At 42.1% G+C, this 19,030-nt stretch overlaps 1 protein-coding gene across 3 annotated transcripts in view; it reads left to right on the forward strand.

Moving 5' to 3' along the window:
• The window catches only part of ARHGEF28 (Rho guanine nucleotide exchange factor 28), a 305,341-nt gene that overhangs the window by 80,588 nt on the left and 205,723 nt on the right, over nt 1-19,030 (forward strand). For all 3 annotated transcript variants that reach the window (XM_073584069.1, XM_073584071.1, XM_073584070.1), the window contains exon 2: nt 13,024-13,064. In XM_073584069.1, coding sequence (XP_073440170.1) covers nt 13,032-13,064 — 33 coding nt within the window. In that variant the 5' untranslated portion in view covers nt 13,024-13,031. The remainder of the gene's footprint in view (nt 1-13,023; nt 13,065-19,030) is intronic.

Here is a 19,030-nt window from a genome sequence, read left to right on the forward strand (position 1 = left end):
CACTACCCGCATTTGACAGGATACAACCCCACAGCACTTTGCATTGTCCCTTATCCATATTCAGATTAAGGCCCCACAAGGACCACAAATTCTTAAAAAAAGAACAGCATATAACAGAATAGTAAAAGAATAGATAGAAATATAACTTCTTAGGCAGTCCATTGCATCAGGACCGCAGACTCCAACCGCATGACTCCATAACAGCTAAGCAAGTCGAGAAACCATCAGCCACATTCCTGCTCCTCCCTCTCCTTCCTCAATTGTCGCTCGTTAAGGTCCAACCAGTCCACGGCTTCCCTGGGGTCCAGAAAAAAGTGGCTTTTATTCCAGGCCTCAACACGCAATTTAGCCGGGAAAAACATGGAGTACTTGACGCCGCAGGCTCTCAGACGCTTCTTGATGTCTATGAACTTCGCTCTCATCTTCTGAACTTCCGGCGAAAAGTCCGGGTAAATGGAGACTCTGGATCCCTCCATTGTAAGGTCAGGGTGTTCTCTCGAGTATCTAAGGATAGCGTCTCTGTCCCTGTAATGAAGGATTTTAGCCAGCACAGGTCTTGGTGGATGACCAGGGAGGGGGGGCCGAGTCGGGACTCTGTGTGCTCTTTCCACTGCATACAGGTGTGTTAGATTGTCCTCACCTACTGTTTCTTTAAGCCATGTTTCAATGAAGGCAGTAGGATTCTTTCCCTCACAACGCTCTGGCATGCCCACAATACGAACATTATTCCATCTGGATCTATTTTCAAGGTCATCAGTTTTAGCCCAGACAGCTGCCATATCCTTCTTGAGCTCTGTACAATGCTGTCCTGAGTCAGAGGCAGAATTCTCCACAGCACCCATACGCTTTTCCAACTGGCTTGTTCTGTCTCTAACACTGTGCAGGTCATGTCGCACAGTCTGCATGGACTCCTGCAGAAAGCCCAGTTGCGTCAGGACATGTGAGATCGCAGTCCCACAGTGCACCACTGCCAGCATTACATCTTTGTTGGTGGGCTCGTCTGGAACTTGTAATTGCAAGGCTGTGAGGTGTTGTTTATTTCTTTCCACCAGATCACTCCAGCTAGGCTCAGCTCCCTTCCCCCCCTGCTCTCTGGCATGGGCAGCCTCCTCCTCCTCCCCCATTCCCGGGCTCATGTCCTCTGCCACAGTCTCCTGGTCCAAATCAGAGTCCTGGAGAGACTCCTGTTCTGCCTCAGCCGTGTGGGCAAAGCGCTGCAGCCTGGCCGCCACTGCCCTGTTCCTAGCCGCGCTGTCTTCTGCGGCCTCCTCCAAAGCGCGCGCTGAGGCGGCGGCGCCATCTTGGCTCCCCGCTCCAGCCTCTCCTGCCACCCTTCTCTGACCTCTTTTCCCCATATCCTGGGGTGAAGCGGCAATCTCCGGAGCCCCGCGGTGTCCACCGACTCCGGTGCAGCCTCCAGGGGTTATACTAGCCGTGCTGTGGGGACGAAACGGCTGAATAAAGCAGGAATATGCGGGAGCTCAGCGGGCACACGTCCTCCTCACATGCTGCTCAGGCCACGCCCCCTTCAACTCTTTTTTTAATTCTATTAAAAAATTATTGTTTAAACGCACTAGAATTTGGTGGACTAAGGCTTTTTTAGAGAATTATATTCAGAAGTGTTTGATGCCAAGAGGGCTTAGGATTAGAGTGACACCCTCCTTTGTAATCGAGGATGCTGAGTTTGTGACTTCATGGGAAAAAGTCTGCAATGAGACATCATGGAAACTCATGGAGCTTCTTATTGGCTTGAACACGAAATCTATTATCAAGATTGATTCAGAACTTGATGATTTGTTTGGCAAAGCGAAGATTGCTCTGTTACCAGACCAATTTAGCAATCTTGGTGATACCTTGGACAAGGATTTAGAAAGATTGGTTAAGGATATTCAAATTAAACATACCAATAAATTATCAAGAGATCAGAATGATCTATCCTCTGGAAAGATCTATAGGTGGAGGAGACACAATAACAATGAGCATGACAAAGAACGTTCTATTTCGGTTACCTCCAACATTTCTGCCAGTGATGTTTCTCTTGCCTCGTCTTCCGTCTCTGTACCCTCCATGTTTACTCCAAAAAGAAAAAGGAATTTACGTTTTCTTCCAAACAAAAGAAATTATTCTCCAGAATCAAGTTCCAATCAACTTAAGGTAATCAATTTAAGTAATCATACTTTTTCTGGTCTTGAGATTGATCTTTTAAGTAGAGGTTTTACATTTTGCCCTACTGCAAATTTTGACCTATTTACAGTGGTCAAAGATCTACATCTTTTTGCTCGTAAACTTTTATTTAAACGTATTTTCCATGATGATAAAACATCTAAACTTTTTCCGACAGAGGCGGAACAAGAGGCGTTAGTGGCTCTTGAACAATTGGCCAAAGAACACACTGGCATAGATGAAGGTGAGGTTCCTGAGATAATTAAAAAACCCTCAATCAAATTTCCTGCTTTGTCATCATGTTCAAGCATTGATATGTATGTGAGGACAGTTTCTAAAGAACTTGAAAAAATCAACAAATTTTCTCAGTTTGACAATCTTACTTTTGAGGAAAAGATTGGTCTAAGAAGATTGTCCGGGCTACAGGATATAGTGTTCAAGCCGGCAGATAAGGGTGGGAATGTGGTGGTGTGGCCTAAATCTATGTATGAATCTGAGGCGTTTAGACAATTAAATAATCCACATTGTTATAAAAAACTTACATTTAATCCTTTATCTAAATTCAATTTGGAACTCAGGAATCTATTATGTGAAGCTAAGGATGAAGGGATTATATCTAGTGATCTTTGTTTTAGTCTCCAGATTCAGGAACCCACCATTCCCACCCTTTATCTTCTACCAAAGATACACAAAAACCTTGAAGCTCCGCCTGGAAGACCTATTATTTCCGGGTGAGGTAATTTTTTGGAAAACGTGAACAAATACATTGACTACATTTTGCAGCCATTTGTCACGTCTCTCCCTTCGTACACCAGGGATACTGGAGATTTCCTCAAAAAGGTGGATGGCATGTATGTAGGTGGGGACTCCATGTTAGTCACTTGCGACGTGGAGTCCTTATATACAAATATTAGACATTCTGATGGCATCATGGCTGTTAATTATTTTTTACAGCATTCTTCATTTTCCAGGGCATTTATTGTATTTTTTACCAATTTATTAGAATTTTCTTTATCACACAATTTTTTTACATTTAAGGGGTCCTTTTTCCTACAGACCCAGGGAACAGCCATGGGTGCTTCTTTTGCACCGGCTTACGCCAACCTGTTCCTGGGTCTGTGGGAAAGGGACCTCTTCTTATCTGGTAACTACGGCCAAGTAGAACATGTCCCATTTTGGACACGCTATATAGATGATGTGTTCTTCATTTGGCAGGATAATCATTCTGCATTATCAGAATTTATTTCAAAACTTAATTCAAATGCCATCAATATGCATTTCACCTATCAATGTCATGCTGAGGTCATCGAGTTCCTTGATGTGCGGATCTTAAGGGATTCCAAAGATTGCCTACAAACGGATCTATATAGAAAACAGACGTCTGTTAACTCATTTCTTCACGCTGCATCTTCGCACCCTCAAGCGTTGATTCGCTCGATACCGATAGGGCAATTTTTACGTCTTAGACGTATATGCTCTGTCGAAGATGATTTCAATAGACAGGCAGCCATTTTGAAGGACAGATTTTTGGAGAGAGGATATAGCAAGCGCTCAATTAAGAGAGCTTATAATAGAGGTAGATCTCTGTCACGACATGAAACTCTCTACAATCCAAAAATCTCTAACCCTGACAATGTTGTCCGCTTTATTACACAGTTTAATGGACAGCATGAGTCTATTAGATTATGTCTAAACAAATTTTGGTCTATTTTGAAATTGGACCCTATAGTTTCTAAATATGTAGGGGACCATCCTAATATTACATTTAGGAGATCACCTAATTTGGGTGATGTTTTAGTAAAAAGTCACTATGTCTCTGATATTAGTGACAATACCTCTACTTCTAAACAAATTACTACTAAGGGATGTAGACCCTGTGGGTCTTGTGTGGCTTGTCCGAACATAATCAAAGCTTCTGTTTTTAGTAATTCCGATAATTCTTGTACCTTCAGCATCACTAAGAATATTACATGTTCCTCTACGGCGGTAGTATATTATGCCACGTGCCCATGTTCCCTCATCTATGTTGGGCTAACCACCCGACAACTCAAGGTGAGGGTTCGTGAGCACGTGTTGGGCATTAAAGCAGCAAAGGATATTGAAGATATTTCATCACTGAAAACACTGCCTAAACATTTTAAAATATATCACAATAGTGACTCTTCTTTACTTAGGGTCGTTGGAATAGATGATTGCTGGTGGGATCAGAGGTGGTAACACCAGTAAAAAGCTTGCCCAACTTGAGACCCAGTGGATTTGGACACTACGTACTGTGTCCCCACTGGGTCTCAATGAGAGTCTGTCTTTTATACCATTTTTATAATAATTTGTTTTGTTTTCTTTCAGTTCTCTGTCTAGTGAATGTTCCTATGGACTACTTTGAATGTATACATATATATCGAAGCTGCAGGGGATTCTTCGCTTGTGTATACATGTGGACACCTTGATAATCACAAGAGAAGAAATATATTTATATTTATTGGTCAAAAGTATAATATAATATATGCAATTACATGTAACATTTTGGGATCATGTATCACATCCTATATAAATAGCTTTTCTTTGTATAGATATCTTTAATGTTTGTATCTGTGTACATGTTTTTGTCTTTTTTTCTGTGAAGTTTCTATATATTTTTTCATATTTATATTTATTATTTTCATGTATCATTGGTCATACATAGTCTATTATTATGTGTTTGACCTTGTCATATATTTTATATGTTGATTATATGTTTATATTATCTTATTATTATGCCATGTATCATTTATACATTTATATAGAGATGTGTCCCCGTGTTGCATTGGCGATTGGTTATCACTGTTGCTTCGGTCTTAATATTATATATATATGTTTTAGACGAGATATATGTGTGCATTTACAGACTCAGGCTTTGTATATTGCTGTGCGCATCGCTGTCTGACGTCCTGGTAGACTGTAAGGCATTGGCGTCTTTATGCTCTTGATTATATGCACGGCTGTGTACTAACTAATTGCATGACGTCAATTGTCTTTCATGTCTCGGGTTGACGGTGACAGCGCATGCGCCGTTTTGCTTTATGCATTAGAACCTGTGGATTATAAATGGACCTTCTGAATGATTCATTAACACCCCCCTGACGAAGGAGATTTTTCGAAACGCGCGTCGGGGCGCGTTCCTCAGGCACACCGCTCTCACCACTGTCTGCTCCATTGCCTTTCAGGTAATACACTATGTTGCATTGCGCTGTATACTAAATTGTATAGGTATCGTATTGGAGTATGTCCCATTAATATATCGGTCCTATTACTTTATGGTCATTTGCCTTGTGGGCAGCGCACTACACTATATTGTGCTGGATTATCTGGGCCGGTTCCTCTTTCCTCCGGTTTCCAACAGGCGCTTCATTACTCCTTGCGCTTTTTTTGTGCTGGCTTGTTTTTGATTCGGCCCATTTTAATTGTGCAGCGTTGTTCAGCGTTTTTGCTGCCTGATTCCTGGCTTTGGCCCACTTCTACTACATAGCGCTTTGTATGATCTTTTTTAGTGACCGTTTGTATAGTTATTTTATAATGCACATTTATTATCCATTTTATTAGTGCACTATCACTTCAAAAACATTGGATTTATCTCTGTATTCAGCCTATTGTTTACAGCGCTATTTTCTAGCATCTTTTGTGTCAGTTCAGCAAAGACCTTGTTGTTACATTTAAACTTTTTTGATTTCACATCACTGTTTTCACTTGTGGTATATACATTTAGACACAATTTTTTTACAGCAATTTTTGCATTATTTATTAATATTGGTCTATATGTACACACATTTTCTATTTTTATGATTTTTTATTGTTTATTATCACTTCACCATCCATCACACTTATTATATATGTGTTTTTGCTGTTCTACATGGGGAACATTATATATGTCTTATCTGAATTATTTTTGCTGTACAGTGGTGATACCATTATAAGTATTGATACTTGCTGACTAATTTAATGAGCGGTTTTTTCTTGCCTCTTTTTACATATATATATTTTAATTGCCGTTGTTGTTGTCTGGCCAAATTTACAATAAAGGCTTATTTTTGTTTTTTTATACATTCTCATTATTCTGATTCTCCCATCTACATCACTAGTTTGTTTTATTCTGCAGTGATTCTAGAGAAATGCTCCCATCCCTTATGGGAAATATGCAAAAACATGTAAATCATCAGCCGCGGAGACACCATCACATGTTTCTCAACGCAAGCAATGACTAGCCAGGTCTTTCACTGGGAAGGAACAGCCATGGGAAGGGCAGTCTCCAATGAAGGGAACCACCTATGCCAAAACATGGTATCCATCCACAGACAGCTGTTTCGGGGTATTGCCCCTCATCAGTGTGAAGTAGGAAACTGGCTAGTAGGAGCAATGCCTAGTAAAAGACTATGAAAATGAGGATGAGTGACCTCATGGAGATCAACATCGAACACTGCGGAGACACCATCACATGTTTCTCAACGCAGTGATTCTAGAGCAATGCCCCCATCCCTTATGGGAAATATGCAAAAACATGTAAATCATCAGCCGCGGAGACACCATCACATGTTTTTCAACGCAAGCAATGACTAGCCAGGTCTTTCACCGGGAAGGAACAACCACGGGAAGGGCAGTCTCCAATGAAGGGAACCACCTATGCCAAAACATGGTATCCATCCACAGACAGCTGTTGATTCTTAGAGTGCTGACAGTCCCATTGGAAGCCATTGTGTACAAACCATGTATAACACTATGTACAAGTGTTGTAAATGTACGGACAATGTGCAAGCTGCAGGTATGAAGCGGCAAGCCACCGGAGCTGGCTCTGATAGCGATAGTTTACCTTCTCAGACACCGCTGTCAGTTGTGATAGCACCATTTAAAGGGATTGTCCTGTACTTTTACATCGATGGCTCGTCTTTAGGATAGGTCGTCAATACCATATTGTTGGGGGTGCGACACTTGACATCCCGCTGATTAAGTTGTTTCTGGTGCTGGTGGCAGTAGATGAAAGTGCTCGGAGCAGAACAGCACAGCGATAACTGGGTCCTGCAGAACCATCCGGTTATGCATTTGACATTGTGTAGCTCCGTAAATGATCACATCTGGCCACCTCCGGCACCGGGAACAGCTGGTCACTGCGGGTGCCAGTTGTTTCACCCCCACTGATCTGGTATTGATGACATAACATAATGATAGGCCATCAATATAAAAGTACTGGACAAACTCCTTTAAGACGTTGGAAATAATCCCTTCTGACGACCATCAGCCAACAAGATTGGGCGGTGCCGATGGCATAGTCGTGTCCGCTGCGGTGCCTACTGAAGGCCCTTTTGTCTTCCATCTTTGTGCACCTCTGTAGCCCAGCAGTATATTGTACAAATGATAGTCATCACAAGTTCAGGTCCCTTAGATAGATCAAATAAGAAAGGAATGTGAAAGTATGTAAATATATACGTAGGTAAATAAAATCTAAAATAGTGAAAAAACATATTTTTCGCCACGTGAGAAGGTCTTATGGACCTCAAAATGGCAACAATAAAAATTACAGCATGAACTATAAAACGACAAGTCCTGTATTGGTCAAAAATATGAAAAAGTTATAACTCTTGAAATTCAAGGAAGAAAAATCGAAAGCGAAGAGGGACCCAATGGGACTCCCAATATTCTACAGAAACCTATCGCGTTGACCTTTCATTATGTTTCTCAGCCATTTAATGCGTAAGATTTACACCTTCCTTCTTGGTTTTTGGGCTGTAGATCCGCATGGTAGAGGCTAAATGCAACATCAAAGGAAAGGGCAATAGAGGAGCAATTGGCAGCTCTGCTGAATGGGAAATCCTAGTGACAGCGTTATGATGCCGAAGTGCTGCCATTATATAATAAGCTGATTTCTTTTTTTTGTACTGAGCACAGTTTTGTCCAGATATATTTTTCACGGATGTTAAGCACTCCCAATTAAGAAGTTTTTGTCTCCTAAGTCGCAGTCCAGGACGAGTGCCATTGGTTATGCAATAAACATGGAGAGGTTATATATTCATTAGTTTTTCATGGCTAGAAAATGATGCCAAAATATCAGCAACGTGCAGTGAAATAATGTGCAAGTTATGCTGATGAGCGTTTGAAAACAAGCTTTTTGGGGTCAAATCATTCATTTATTTATTTTTTTTGTTCTTATCAGGGATATTTCATTCAGATAGCCTCAAAGGTTTCACTAAAAGACCAACATAGGACAAGTGTCTCCAAAGTATGAGCACTTGTGAGGTTTCGTTTAGGGGAGTGTTTCTGAGCCTCGTACACCCTAGTCACAGAAATGTGAACCCAATGGCCCCCAAGGCTCCAGCCTGTCACAGCTATGAGCAGTCGCTGGCTCAGCACACTGAAATGTGACCACTGCTGCTAATCCTTTCTACATAAGAATCGATCGCCAATAGTGAAATAACATGAAAGTAATAATGGATAAGTTGTTCATTAAATTCACTGATGTCCCTGGAAAAAAACGCCTGTCCATTTAAAGGGATATTTTCATGTAATGGGAACTTTGCTATGTTATAACTTAATAATAATAATAATAATAACAATAATAAATTTTATTTTTATAGCGCCGACATATTCCGCAGCACTTTACATTTCAGAGGGGATTTGTACAGACAATAGACATTACAGCATAACAATAATCACATACAGTAGATTATAACAAATACCAAGAGGAGTGAGGGCCCTGCTCGCAAGCTTACAGTCTATGAGGAAAGAGGTAGACACGAAAGGTGGGTGGTAACAGTTGCCCTGATTGTATGGACCAGCCATAATGTTAAGTGTGTAACAGTACAGACACAGAGGGCTAATGGATGCAGAAAGCATGTGGGAACATGATGCTGGGAACCTGGTTATGGTAAAACTTTTGGCTCTGCCACACAGGGATAGGTTAGGTTAATGTGTTGAGGCGATAGGCCAGTCTGAATAAATGCGTTTTCAGGACACGCTTAAAATTGTGGGGATTGGGGACTAATCGTATTGACCTGGGAAGTGCATTCCAAAGAATTGGCACGGCACGTGTAAAGTCTTGGAGACGGGAGTGGGAGGTTCTGACTATTGAGGATACTAACCTCAGGTCATCAGCAGAACGGAGGGCGCGGGTAGGGTGGTATACTGAAACAAGGGAGGAGATGTAGGGTGGTGCTGAGCCATGGAGGGCTTTGTGGGTGAGGGTAATAAGTTTATACTGAATTCTGGAGTGGATGGGTAGCCAGTGTAATGACTGGCACAAGGTAGAGGCATCGGTGTAACGATTGGTGAGGAATATGATCCTGGCTGCAGCATTCAAGAACAGATTGGAGAGGGGAGAGTTTGGTAAGAGGGAGACCGATTAGAAGAGAGTTACAATAGTCGAGACGAGAATGAATAAGAGAAACAGTAAGAGTTTTTGCAGAGTCAAAAGTAAGAAAAGGTTGAATTCTAGAAATGTTTTTGAGGTGCAGATGACAAGAGCGAGCCATTGATCGAATGTGGGGGGCAAAGGAAAGCTCGGAATCAAGTATGACCCCAAGACAGCAGGCATGTTGCTGGGGAGTAATAGTGGAACCACACACGGAAATGGCAATGTCGTAATGGCAATAACTTCATAATCACTAGGTGCAGGACCTTTGGGATAGGCGGCACACCTGATCGCCGGCTGTAAATTGGGTCGTGATACAGTTCCCTGCAGATTGCTTGAAAGGGAGCAACGTCCTGCAGGGAAAAGTGTGATGGAACCACCGTGCTTTATTATAACTGCTGCCTTTCATGCTGAGGACTTGGGGGGAGTCCATTACTTAGGTATAGGGGCGCAGGAACGGCTAATGGAAACAGGTGACTGCTGTCTTCTAAGCACCATAGACTTTGAATGGAGGACAGAGGGGAAAAGCGACTGTCATTCCATTTCTACTCCTCTTTATTACAGCTGTGCAATGCGCAGGGACGCCGCGGAGCTTGGGTTCTTCTAGCTATTTGAGGGTTTGGAAGGGGGAGGCCGAACGATCGGACGGTCAGTGATTATATATGTCATCTTTCCTGTGGATAGTTCATAAATGTTTTTCATAGGTTATCTACTTGTAAAGAGGACCTGTCACTTTCCATAAATATGTAATATTTTTACCTAGTTTAAATGCTGCCATTCTTCTCAACCGGCTATTCTTTATTATATTTATTATTTATTATTATTATTGTATATGTATATAATTATTTTTGTTATATATATTGTTTCTGTGTCTTTCCATTTTAACATATGGCTTCTTTTCTCCTGTATATAAATCTAGACTTTTACCAAGTGGGCGTGGTCGTCTTCTCTTGTCCCATACCTAGTTGGCTAAAAGGGCTAGATACAATTACAGGGAAGAAAGGGACTATTATTCAGGAATGGAGAGGCGCAAAACTAAAACCAAAATAATCAATTCCTGATTAAGGAGAACAGTGACATTTACGACAGTTTAAAAAAAAAAAAATCTGTATCGTTGGCAAGTGAACAGAGTAGTAGCATAACCTAATCTGCTACCCGACTACTATAGGGGCTTTTCTATGTTCTTCTGAATTGTTGTTGTCTCCCCATAACAGTATTAACCTCAGATCCCAAGAAGGACTTGGCCGAATGCAGTTGGGGTCTCATTACAATGCTACGGGGTGGTGCGCTCACGTTTGCTCTCTTTTTGCTCTCTGTAAAGCTGATACGATAACATGTATGGATGTATCAATAGTTAGTCATTCAGGGCTTCGTACAGCTCTTTTTAATGGCAGTGATGTGACTGATGTCCAATGTTTAATGAGCTGACTCTGGTCTGACTGTTGTATCACGGTGTAATGAAAGTTGTGCCTTTTATTAGCTTTGTTGTGTCATTACCTTTTATGTGTAGTGATACATGTACAGGCTGCACTGTATATTACGTAACCTGTTGATTTTCTCCTGTGTGTAGGATCTGAATGTATTCTGCTTATCCTACCAGCACCTGTGTAATCACTAAACCGAAGGGCGACGTGAGGCTAGGAGCTCACCTTTGCTGCCGTTAGTTGTCGGCTTAGCAGGTCTGTGAGCAGAACACAAGGGGATCACATAATCACACTTTGTGTTCCAGGAAGCGTTATCGTGACTTGGCTCCGTACAGACTCTTTTGTTTATAGAAAAATAGACGTTCATGCGAAAACAGCCGTGCCACGACTTCCATTTGCCGGGCAGTCGCACAAGGTTATGCACTGCGGTGAACTCTGCCGAGGAATTGTTTTAGGTTTGTCTGTCCAAAGTAAACTACTACATTGCTAGTTTTTTAGTTAAAGGGGTTACATTGAATTTTTATCCTGTCCTTGGAGTAGTTCCTTAATCCTCCAGGTCTGACTCTCCACTGTTTGCAGGGGCCACTGTGCTCCGATGAGCATCGCATCCACTTGTTTACCATGAGCAGCGCCATGCTTTTCATTACAACGCCGTCTCATTTTCATGAAAATGAAAAAGCCATAGAAAATGGTGATACGAGGCACAGTGCTGAAAGTAAAGACCTGTGTCTGGTAAACAATGAAGGGGACAGTCCCTCAAAAACGATGATCGACGGGGGGTTGGCATGAGGCGGACCACCACTGATGTAATATTAGCCTTTCCTGGTTGTGGTGGGGAATATTTACCTCTGGTTTTGATTCTTGTACTTCTGTTAGGTCCTCGGGGTTTATGATATTGGGGATCTTGGTGTAAATATGTTTTGTAGTTATTACTTTGTGGTGTTTTGCACCTCTGCTAATATCTGCTGCGTAATGACTTTAGGAAGTCTAGGTCTGGGAGAGCCCACCGTATTGCGCTTGACGCTGTTTACTATGTTTTTTTTTTAATGTTTTTACATTTTCTTTGGTCTGTGCTTTTATGATATTGTAATCATTTTATAATTATTGTTACGACGCTAAAGGCAAATTTAGATGAGCCAATAATGGAGGCACAGGCTTTTGTAGGAGCGCCGCCTGTTCCTGATTATCCGACCATCTAAACAGGACTGAAAATGATTTTGGCGCAGGCTTAAAAATCAGTGTTATCTGCAGCACATTGTGCTCGGTTCCCAGTAACCTGATATTCTATAGGCACGCAATGCTCATATTAATGACCGTTCTGTGCACATTGCAGTTCTGGGTGACCTGCTTAGACAAGCCATTGAACGACACTCGATTGCCTTGTATGCTGCCGTTTAATAGCGACATCAGATCTAACGCTGATAAAGATGGACGTTGTAAAAGAGGAGCCATAAAAAGGCTGACTTGTAAATCCGGCGTTAGGATGGGATATGGCCTTTTTTCCTGCGTTAGTTGTATTGCAGTTGTGTTATAATGCGTGCGCGAAACGGCTATTTCGCAAGCAAAATTTGCTTGTTATCTCAAAATCATAAAAATATAAAATTTAGGTCAAAAAATAAAATTAAACTTGACCCATAGGAAGAAATTATTTTGCAGCTTTATGGATTAAATTGTCTCTCGCATGCTTCTTTTAGGATGGTGATGTGCTGGAAAACTCAATCGCCGTCCATCATGTGGAATATAAAAGTCACAGTCTTACTTTTCGTTCTGTAAGCACGAGGCTGGAGCTTGGATATACTGTTACCGAGTTCTGCTGAGTTGTGTGTCTATGTAGCAGCCCCATGCGTGACACCGAGAACTAGATGAGATTAGCAGTGGCCTGGAGAAATACACACCTTACTGTTGAATAGGCCTGTTTGGGTGCAGTGTTTGAGGAAGAGGAAAAATGTAACAGATCTACCTGGCCTATTGTTGTCGGAGCACACAGTTATTTGAACATGTCAGTTTTTTCTCTTCTGGTCAGATAATGGTTTTGTGACTCTTCCCATTTTCATATCTTTTCAGTTGCAGAGATGGAGCTGAGCCAAACAGAAGTGCCGCTCTATGTAAGTACCCACGTATTCAGCGCTGCCGAGACCTCTGTAAGAATGGATTATGACACTTTACTGCCCAGGGATGTGAGAGAAAGAAAACTAAGTGGGGACACCAAAGTTTAGTTTTATTTGGCTGTATCAACAAAGTGTATATATATATATATATATATATATATATATATATATATATATATATATATATATATATATATATATATATATACAGTACAGACCAAAAGTTTGGACACACCTCATTCAAAGGGTTTTCTTGACTGTGGAACTTGTAGATTCACTCTGAAGGCATCAAAACTATGAATTAACACATGTGGAATTATATACTTAACCAAAAAGTGTGAAACAACTGAAAATATGTCTTATATTCTAGGTTCGTCAAAGTAGCCACCTTTTGCTTTGATTACTGCTTTGCACACTCTTGGCATTCTCTTGATGAGCTTCAAGAGGTAGTCACCGGAAATGGTCTTCCAACAGTCTTGAAGGAGTTCCCAGAGATGCTTAGCACTTGTTGGCCCTTTTGCCTTCACTCTGTGGTCCAGCTCACCCCAAACCATCTCGATAGGGTTCAGGTCTGGTGACTGTGGAGGCCAGGTCATCTGGCGTAGCACCCCATCACTCTCCTTCTTGGTCAAATAGCCCTTACACAGCCTGGAGGTGTGTTTGGGGTCATTGTCCTGTTGAAAAATAAATGATAGTCCAACTAAACGCAAACCGGATGGAATAGCATGCCGCTGCAAGATGCTGTGGTAGCCATGCTGGTTCAGTATGCCTTCAATTTTGAATAAATCCCCAACAGTGTCACCAGCAAAGCACCCCCACACCATCATACCTCCTCCTCCATGCTTCATGGTGGGAACCAGGCATGTGGAGTCCATCCATTCACCTTTTCTGCGTCGCACAAAGACACGGTGGTTGGAACCAAAGATCTCATATTTGGACTCATCAGACCAAAGCACAGATTTCCACTGGTCTAATGTCCATTCCTTGTGTTCTTTAGCCCAAACAAGTCTCTTCTGCTTGTTGCCTGTCCTTAGCAGTGGTTTCCTAGCAGCTATTTTACCATAAAGGTCTGCTGCACAAAGTCTCCTCTTAACAGTTGTTGTAGAGATGTGTCTGCTGCTAGAACTCTGTGTGGCATTGACCTGGTCTCTAATCTGAGCTGCTGTTAACCTGCGATTTCTGAGGCTGGTGTCTCGGATGAACTTATCCTCTGCAGCAGAGGTGACTCTTGGTCTTCCTTTCCTGGGGCGGTCCTCATGGGAGCCAGTTTCTTTGTAGCGCTTAATGGTGTTTGCCACTGCACTTGGGGACACTTTCAAAAGTTTTTCCAATTTTTCGGACTGACTGACCTTCATTTCTTAAAGTAATGATGGCCACTCGTTTTTCTTTACTTAGCTGCTTTTTTCTTGCCATAATACAAATTCTAACAGTCTATACAGTAGGACTATCAGCTGTGTATCCACCAGACTTCTGCACAACACAACTGATGGTGCCAACCCCATTTATAAGGCAAGAAATCCCACTTATTAAACCTGACAGGGCACACCTGTGAAGTGAAAACCATTTCCGGTGACTACCTCTTGAAGCTCATCAAGAGAATGCCAAGAGTGTGCAAAGCAGTAATCAAAGCAAAAGGTGGCTACTTTGAAGTACCTAGAATATAAGACATATTTTCAGTTGTTTCACACTTTTTGGTTAATTATATAATTCCACATGTGTAAATTCATAGTTTTGATGCCTTCAGAGTGAATCTACTATTTTCATAGTCATGAAAATAAAGAAAACTCTGAATGAGAAGGTGTGTCCAAACTTTTGGTCTGTACTGTATATATATTATTTGGGCTTTATTCACACTTACCGCATTTTTCGGACTATAAAACGCACCGGACCATAAGGGTGTGTGCACACGGTGCGGATTCTGCTGTGGATCCGCAGCGTTTTTGGCCCTGCGGATCCGCATCTGTGTCTGCTTGCGTTGTACAGTACCTTTATTTTCTATGGAAAATGAAAAACGTTGTGCACATTCTGGGGATTTTTCCGTATGGATTTGCTACGGTTTTCAATCCGCAACATGTCAATACTTTGTGCGGAATCCACAGCGGTTTCACACCTGCTCCATTGTACAGGTGTCAAACCGCAGGGGAAACCCACAGGCTAATCCGCAGATAAAATGCAGGTCTTTTGACCTGCGGATTTACCTTCGGATTTAGCTAAATTTGCGCGGAAAAATCCGCAGCACAATCCGCAACGTGTGCACTTACCCTAAGACTCACCTAGGTTTTAGAGGAGAAAATTGGGAAAAAAGACTGAAGCAAAAAATGTGGTCACTTTTGTACTTAATATCCCCTATCCTCTTAAGTGGCACGCAGTGTCAGCCACCGGCTTCCTGCAGCTGCTGGTGGCAACGTCTTCCAATACTTAAGAGAAATGAATTTTCAGAATATTCATTTGCCTTAAGTATCGGCACACGTGATCGCCAGCAGCTGCAGGAAGCCGGTGGCAGACATTGCGTGCTACTGAAGAGGAATGAATACTTACTGCTCTCTGCGATGAACAGTCCCGGTGAGTATTCCGGCAGCTGCCCTTCGGTTTGCAAGCAGCGCATGACGTCCCTGTCATGAGCTGCTTACAAGCATTAAGCAGCTGTTGGCACCGGAGCAGGACACTGCAAGGGAGCGGAGGAAGGTAAGTGTAATGGTTTGCTTTTTTTATATCTTTTCTGATGGGTCCATGCATACCAGGAAGGGGATGGAGTCAATCATACCAGAATAAGGATACGACCAATCACACTAGCAACGGGATGGGGCCAGTCATACAGAATAAGGGTAGTACCAATCATACCAGCAACGGGATGGGGCCAATCATACCAGGATCGGGATGGGACCAATCATACCAGGATCGGGATGGGACCAATCATACCAGAATTAGGGTGGGGCCAATCATACAGAATAAGGGTAGGGCCAATCATACCAGCAACGGGATGGGGAAAATCATACCAGAATAAGGATGGGACCAATCATACCAGCAACGGAATGGAGCCAATCATACCAGGATGCCAGAAATAAATGAGTATTCATTGCCCTCCATGCCCATGGGCGTGGAATGCAGTGAATATTCATTTTTCTAGCAGCGGCCACTGGTTTTAGCCAGAGCCACCGGCTCCTGCATCCTGTGACCCGCTGCTCTGCCACTCCCTCACCTCCCCACCACAGCCAGAGCCGGTACATCTGGACTATAAGACGCACCCCCTATTTTCCTCCACATTTTGGGAGGAAAAAAACTGCGTCTTATAGTCTGAAAAATATGGTAGCTTTTTTTTCTGCAGTCATAAACTGCTCTCCTGAAAATTTAAAACATTGTGCTCAAAACTCACATGTTGCTTATTTGGTGCGGTTTACACGTGATTTATCCACAGGACATGTATAATAAGGTTCGTTTTATTCAGCAAAAGCTTTCTATGTATGAAAAAATGCTGCAAAAAAGTTACAAAACACTGAAAGATTTGACATGCTGCAAATTTAAAAAAAAGAAAGAAAAAAGCATGTGCCTTAGATTTCTGAAATCTCAGCTTTTGCTGGTGCTGTAAAATGCAGTTTCTTTTCTGCACAGAAACGCAGCAGAAACGCTGTGTGTGAACTAAGCCTGCTGGTACTTAGACAGTCTGAATAGCAGCATAAAAATGGATGATACCCGACCAGAAAGACCTGTTTTATGTAAGGTCATGTGTACGGTACTTTACTAGCACTTGAAAATGCCACAGAGCCCCTCACCCACAAGTACCCAAACATTCTCTTATCAGGGGATGCAGTGTTTAGTGAAAACATGCCCTGTATGTAACATGTTCCATCCCCGAGACTGTCTCTGCTCCCGTTCCTCCCATACACAGGAATATTCACCTCGGCTGAGAACTTCAATGGTCTCCATGAGAGAGCCACTGACAGGATCAGCCATTTGAAATCCAACAGGCTACTGTACATTATTATTTTTTTTTTTACCTTTTTCTTTCCCCCGACATTTGTCGGGGAAGAGCCTCAGGCGCTCCCATGCATATTAGACTGTCAGCAGAACCCACCGATATCGGCAGGTTTGGCCAACTTTAGGCTAATGTTTATGGGGTGTTTTTAAAGACAGGGTAGAGCTAATGGTTTCTATGGGGTTAAAGAGGCAGCACCCCCCCCCACACACACTTTAACCATTTACTGTGGCATATAAAAGTTTGGGCACCTCTGATCAAAATTACTGTTATTGTGAACCTTTAAGCAAGTTGAAGATGAAATGATCTCTAAAAGGCCTAAAGTATTTGTATTTTAGGCAAAAAAAGTAAATTTTCAACTTTTACATTTTAAAAATGGAAATTGGGCCAATGCCAAAGTTTGGGCACTCTGCATGGTTATTACCTAGTAGCATCCCCTTTTGAAAATATCACAGCTTGTAAATGCTTTTTGTAGCCAGCCAAGAGTCTGTCACTTCTTGTCTGAGGGATTTTCAATTGTTCTTCCTTGGAAATTCTTCCAGTTCTGTGAGATTCCTGGGCCGTCTTGCATGCACTGCTATTTTGAGGTCTAGCCTCAGATTATCAATGATGATCAGATCAGGGGACTGTGAGGTCCATTATTAGACTTTCAGTTTGTGCCTTTTGAGGTAGTCTATTGTGGATTTTGACGTTTGTTTAGGATTATTAGCCATTTGTTGATGCCATCCTCTTTTCAACTTCAGCTTTTATACAGATGGTGTTATGTTTGCAATAAGAAATTGTTGAAATTTCATTGAATCCATTCTTCCCTCTAACTGTGTTGTTCCCCAAGCCATTGGCTGCATCACAACCCCAAAGCATCATTGATTCATCCTCATGATTAATGGTTGTCGAGATGTTCTTTTCCTGAAAATGTGTGCCCTTTTTTCTCTACACATACAGTACAGCCCAAAAGTTTGGACACACCTTCTCATTCAAAGAGTTTTCTTTATTTTCATGACTATGAAAATTGTAGATTCACTCTGAAAGCATCAAAACTATGAATTTACACATGTGGAATTATATAATTAACAAAAAAGTGTGAAACAACTGAAAATATGTCTTATATTCTAGGTTCTTCAAAGTAGCCACCTTTTGCTTTGATTACTGCTTTGCACACTCTTGGCATTCTCTTGATGAGCTTCAAGAGGTAGTCACCGGAAATGATTTTCACTTCACAGGTGTGCCCTGTCAGGTTTAATAAGTGGGATTTCTTGCCTTATAAATGGGGTTGGCACCATCAGTTGTGTTGTGCAGAAGTCTGGTGGATACACAGCTGATAGTCCTACTGAATAGACTGTTAGAATTTGTATTATGGCAAGAAAAAAGCAGCTAAGTAAAGAAAAACGAGTGGCCATCATTATTTTAAGAAATGAAGGTCAGTCAGTCTGAAAAATTGGGGAAACTTTGAAAGTGTCCCCAAGTGCAGTGGCAAAAAGCGCTACAAAGAAACTGGCTCCCATGAGGACCGCCCCAGGAAAGGAAGACCAAGAGTCACCTCTGCTGCGGAGGATAAGTTCATCCGAGTCACCAGCCTCAGAAATTGCAGGTTAACAGCAGCTCAGATTAGAGACCAGGTCAATGCCACACAGAGTTCTAGCAGCAGGCACATCTCTAAAACAACTGTTAAGAGGAGACTTTGTGCAGCAGGCCTTCATGGTAAAATAGCTGCTAGGAAACCACTGCTAAGGACAGGCAACAAGCAGAAGAGACTTGTTTGGGCTAAAGAACACAAGGAATGGAAATCAGACCAGTGGAAATCTGTGCTTTGGTCTGATGAGTCCAAATTTGAGATCTTTGGTTTCAACCACCGTGTCTTTGTGCGACACAATAAAGGTGAACGGATGGACTCTACATGCCTGGTTCCCACTGTGAAGCATGGAAGAGGAGGTGTGATGGTGTGGGGGTGCTTTGCTGGTGACACTGTTGGGGATTTATTCAAAATTGAAGG

This window comes from Dendrobates tinctorius, unplaced genomic scaffold (genome assembly GCF_039654945.1).
Source record: "Dendrobates tinctorius isolate UK_male_01 unplaced genomic scaffold, ASM3965494v1 ptg000083l, whole genome shotgun sequence".
In the NCBI taxonomy this organism is placed as follows: Eukaryota; Metazoa; Chordata; class Amphibia; order Anura; family Dendrobatidae; genus Dendrobates; species Dendrobates tinctorius.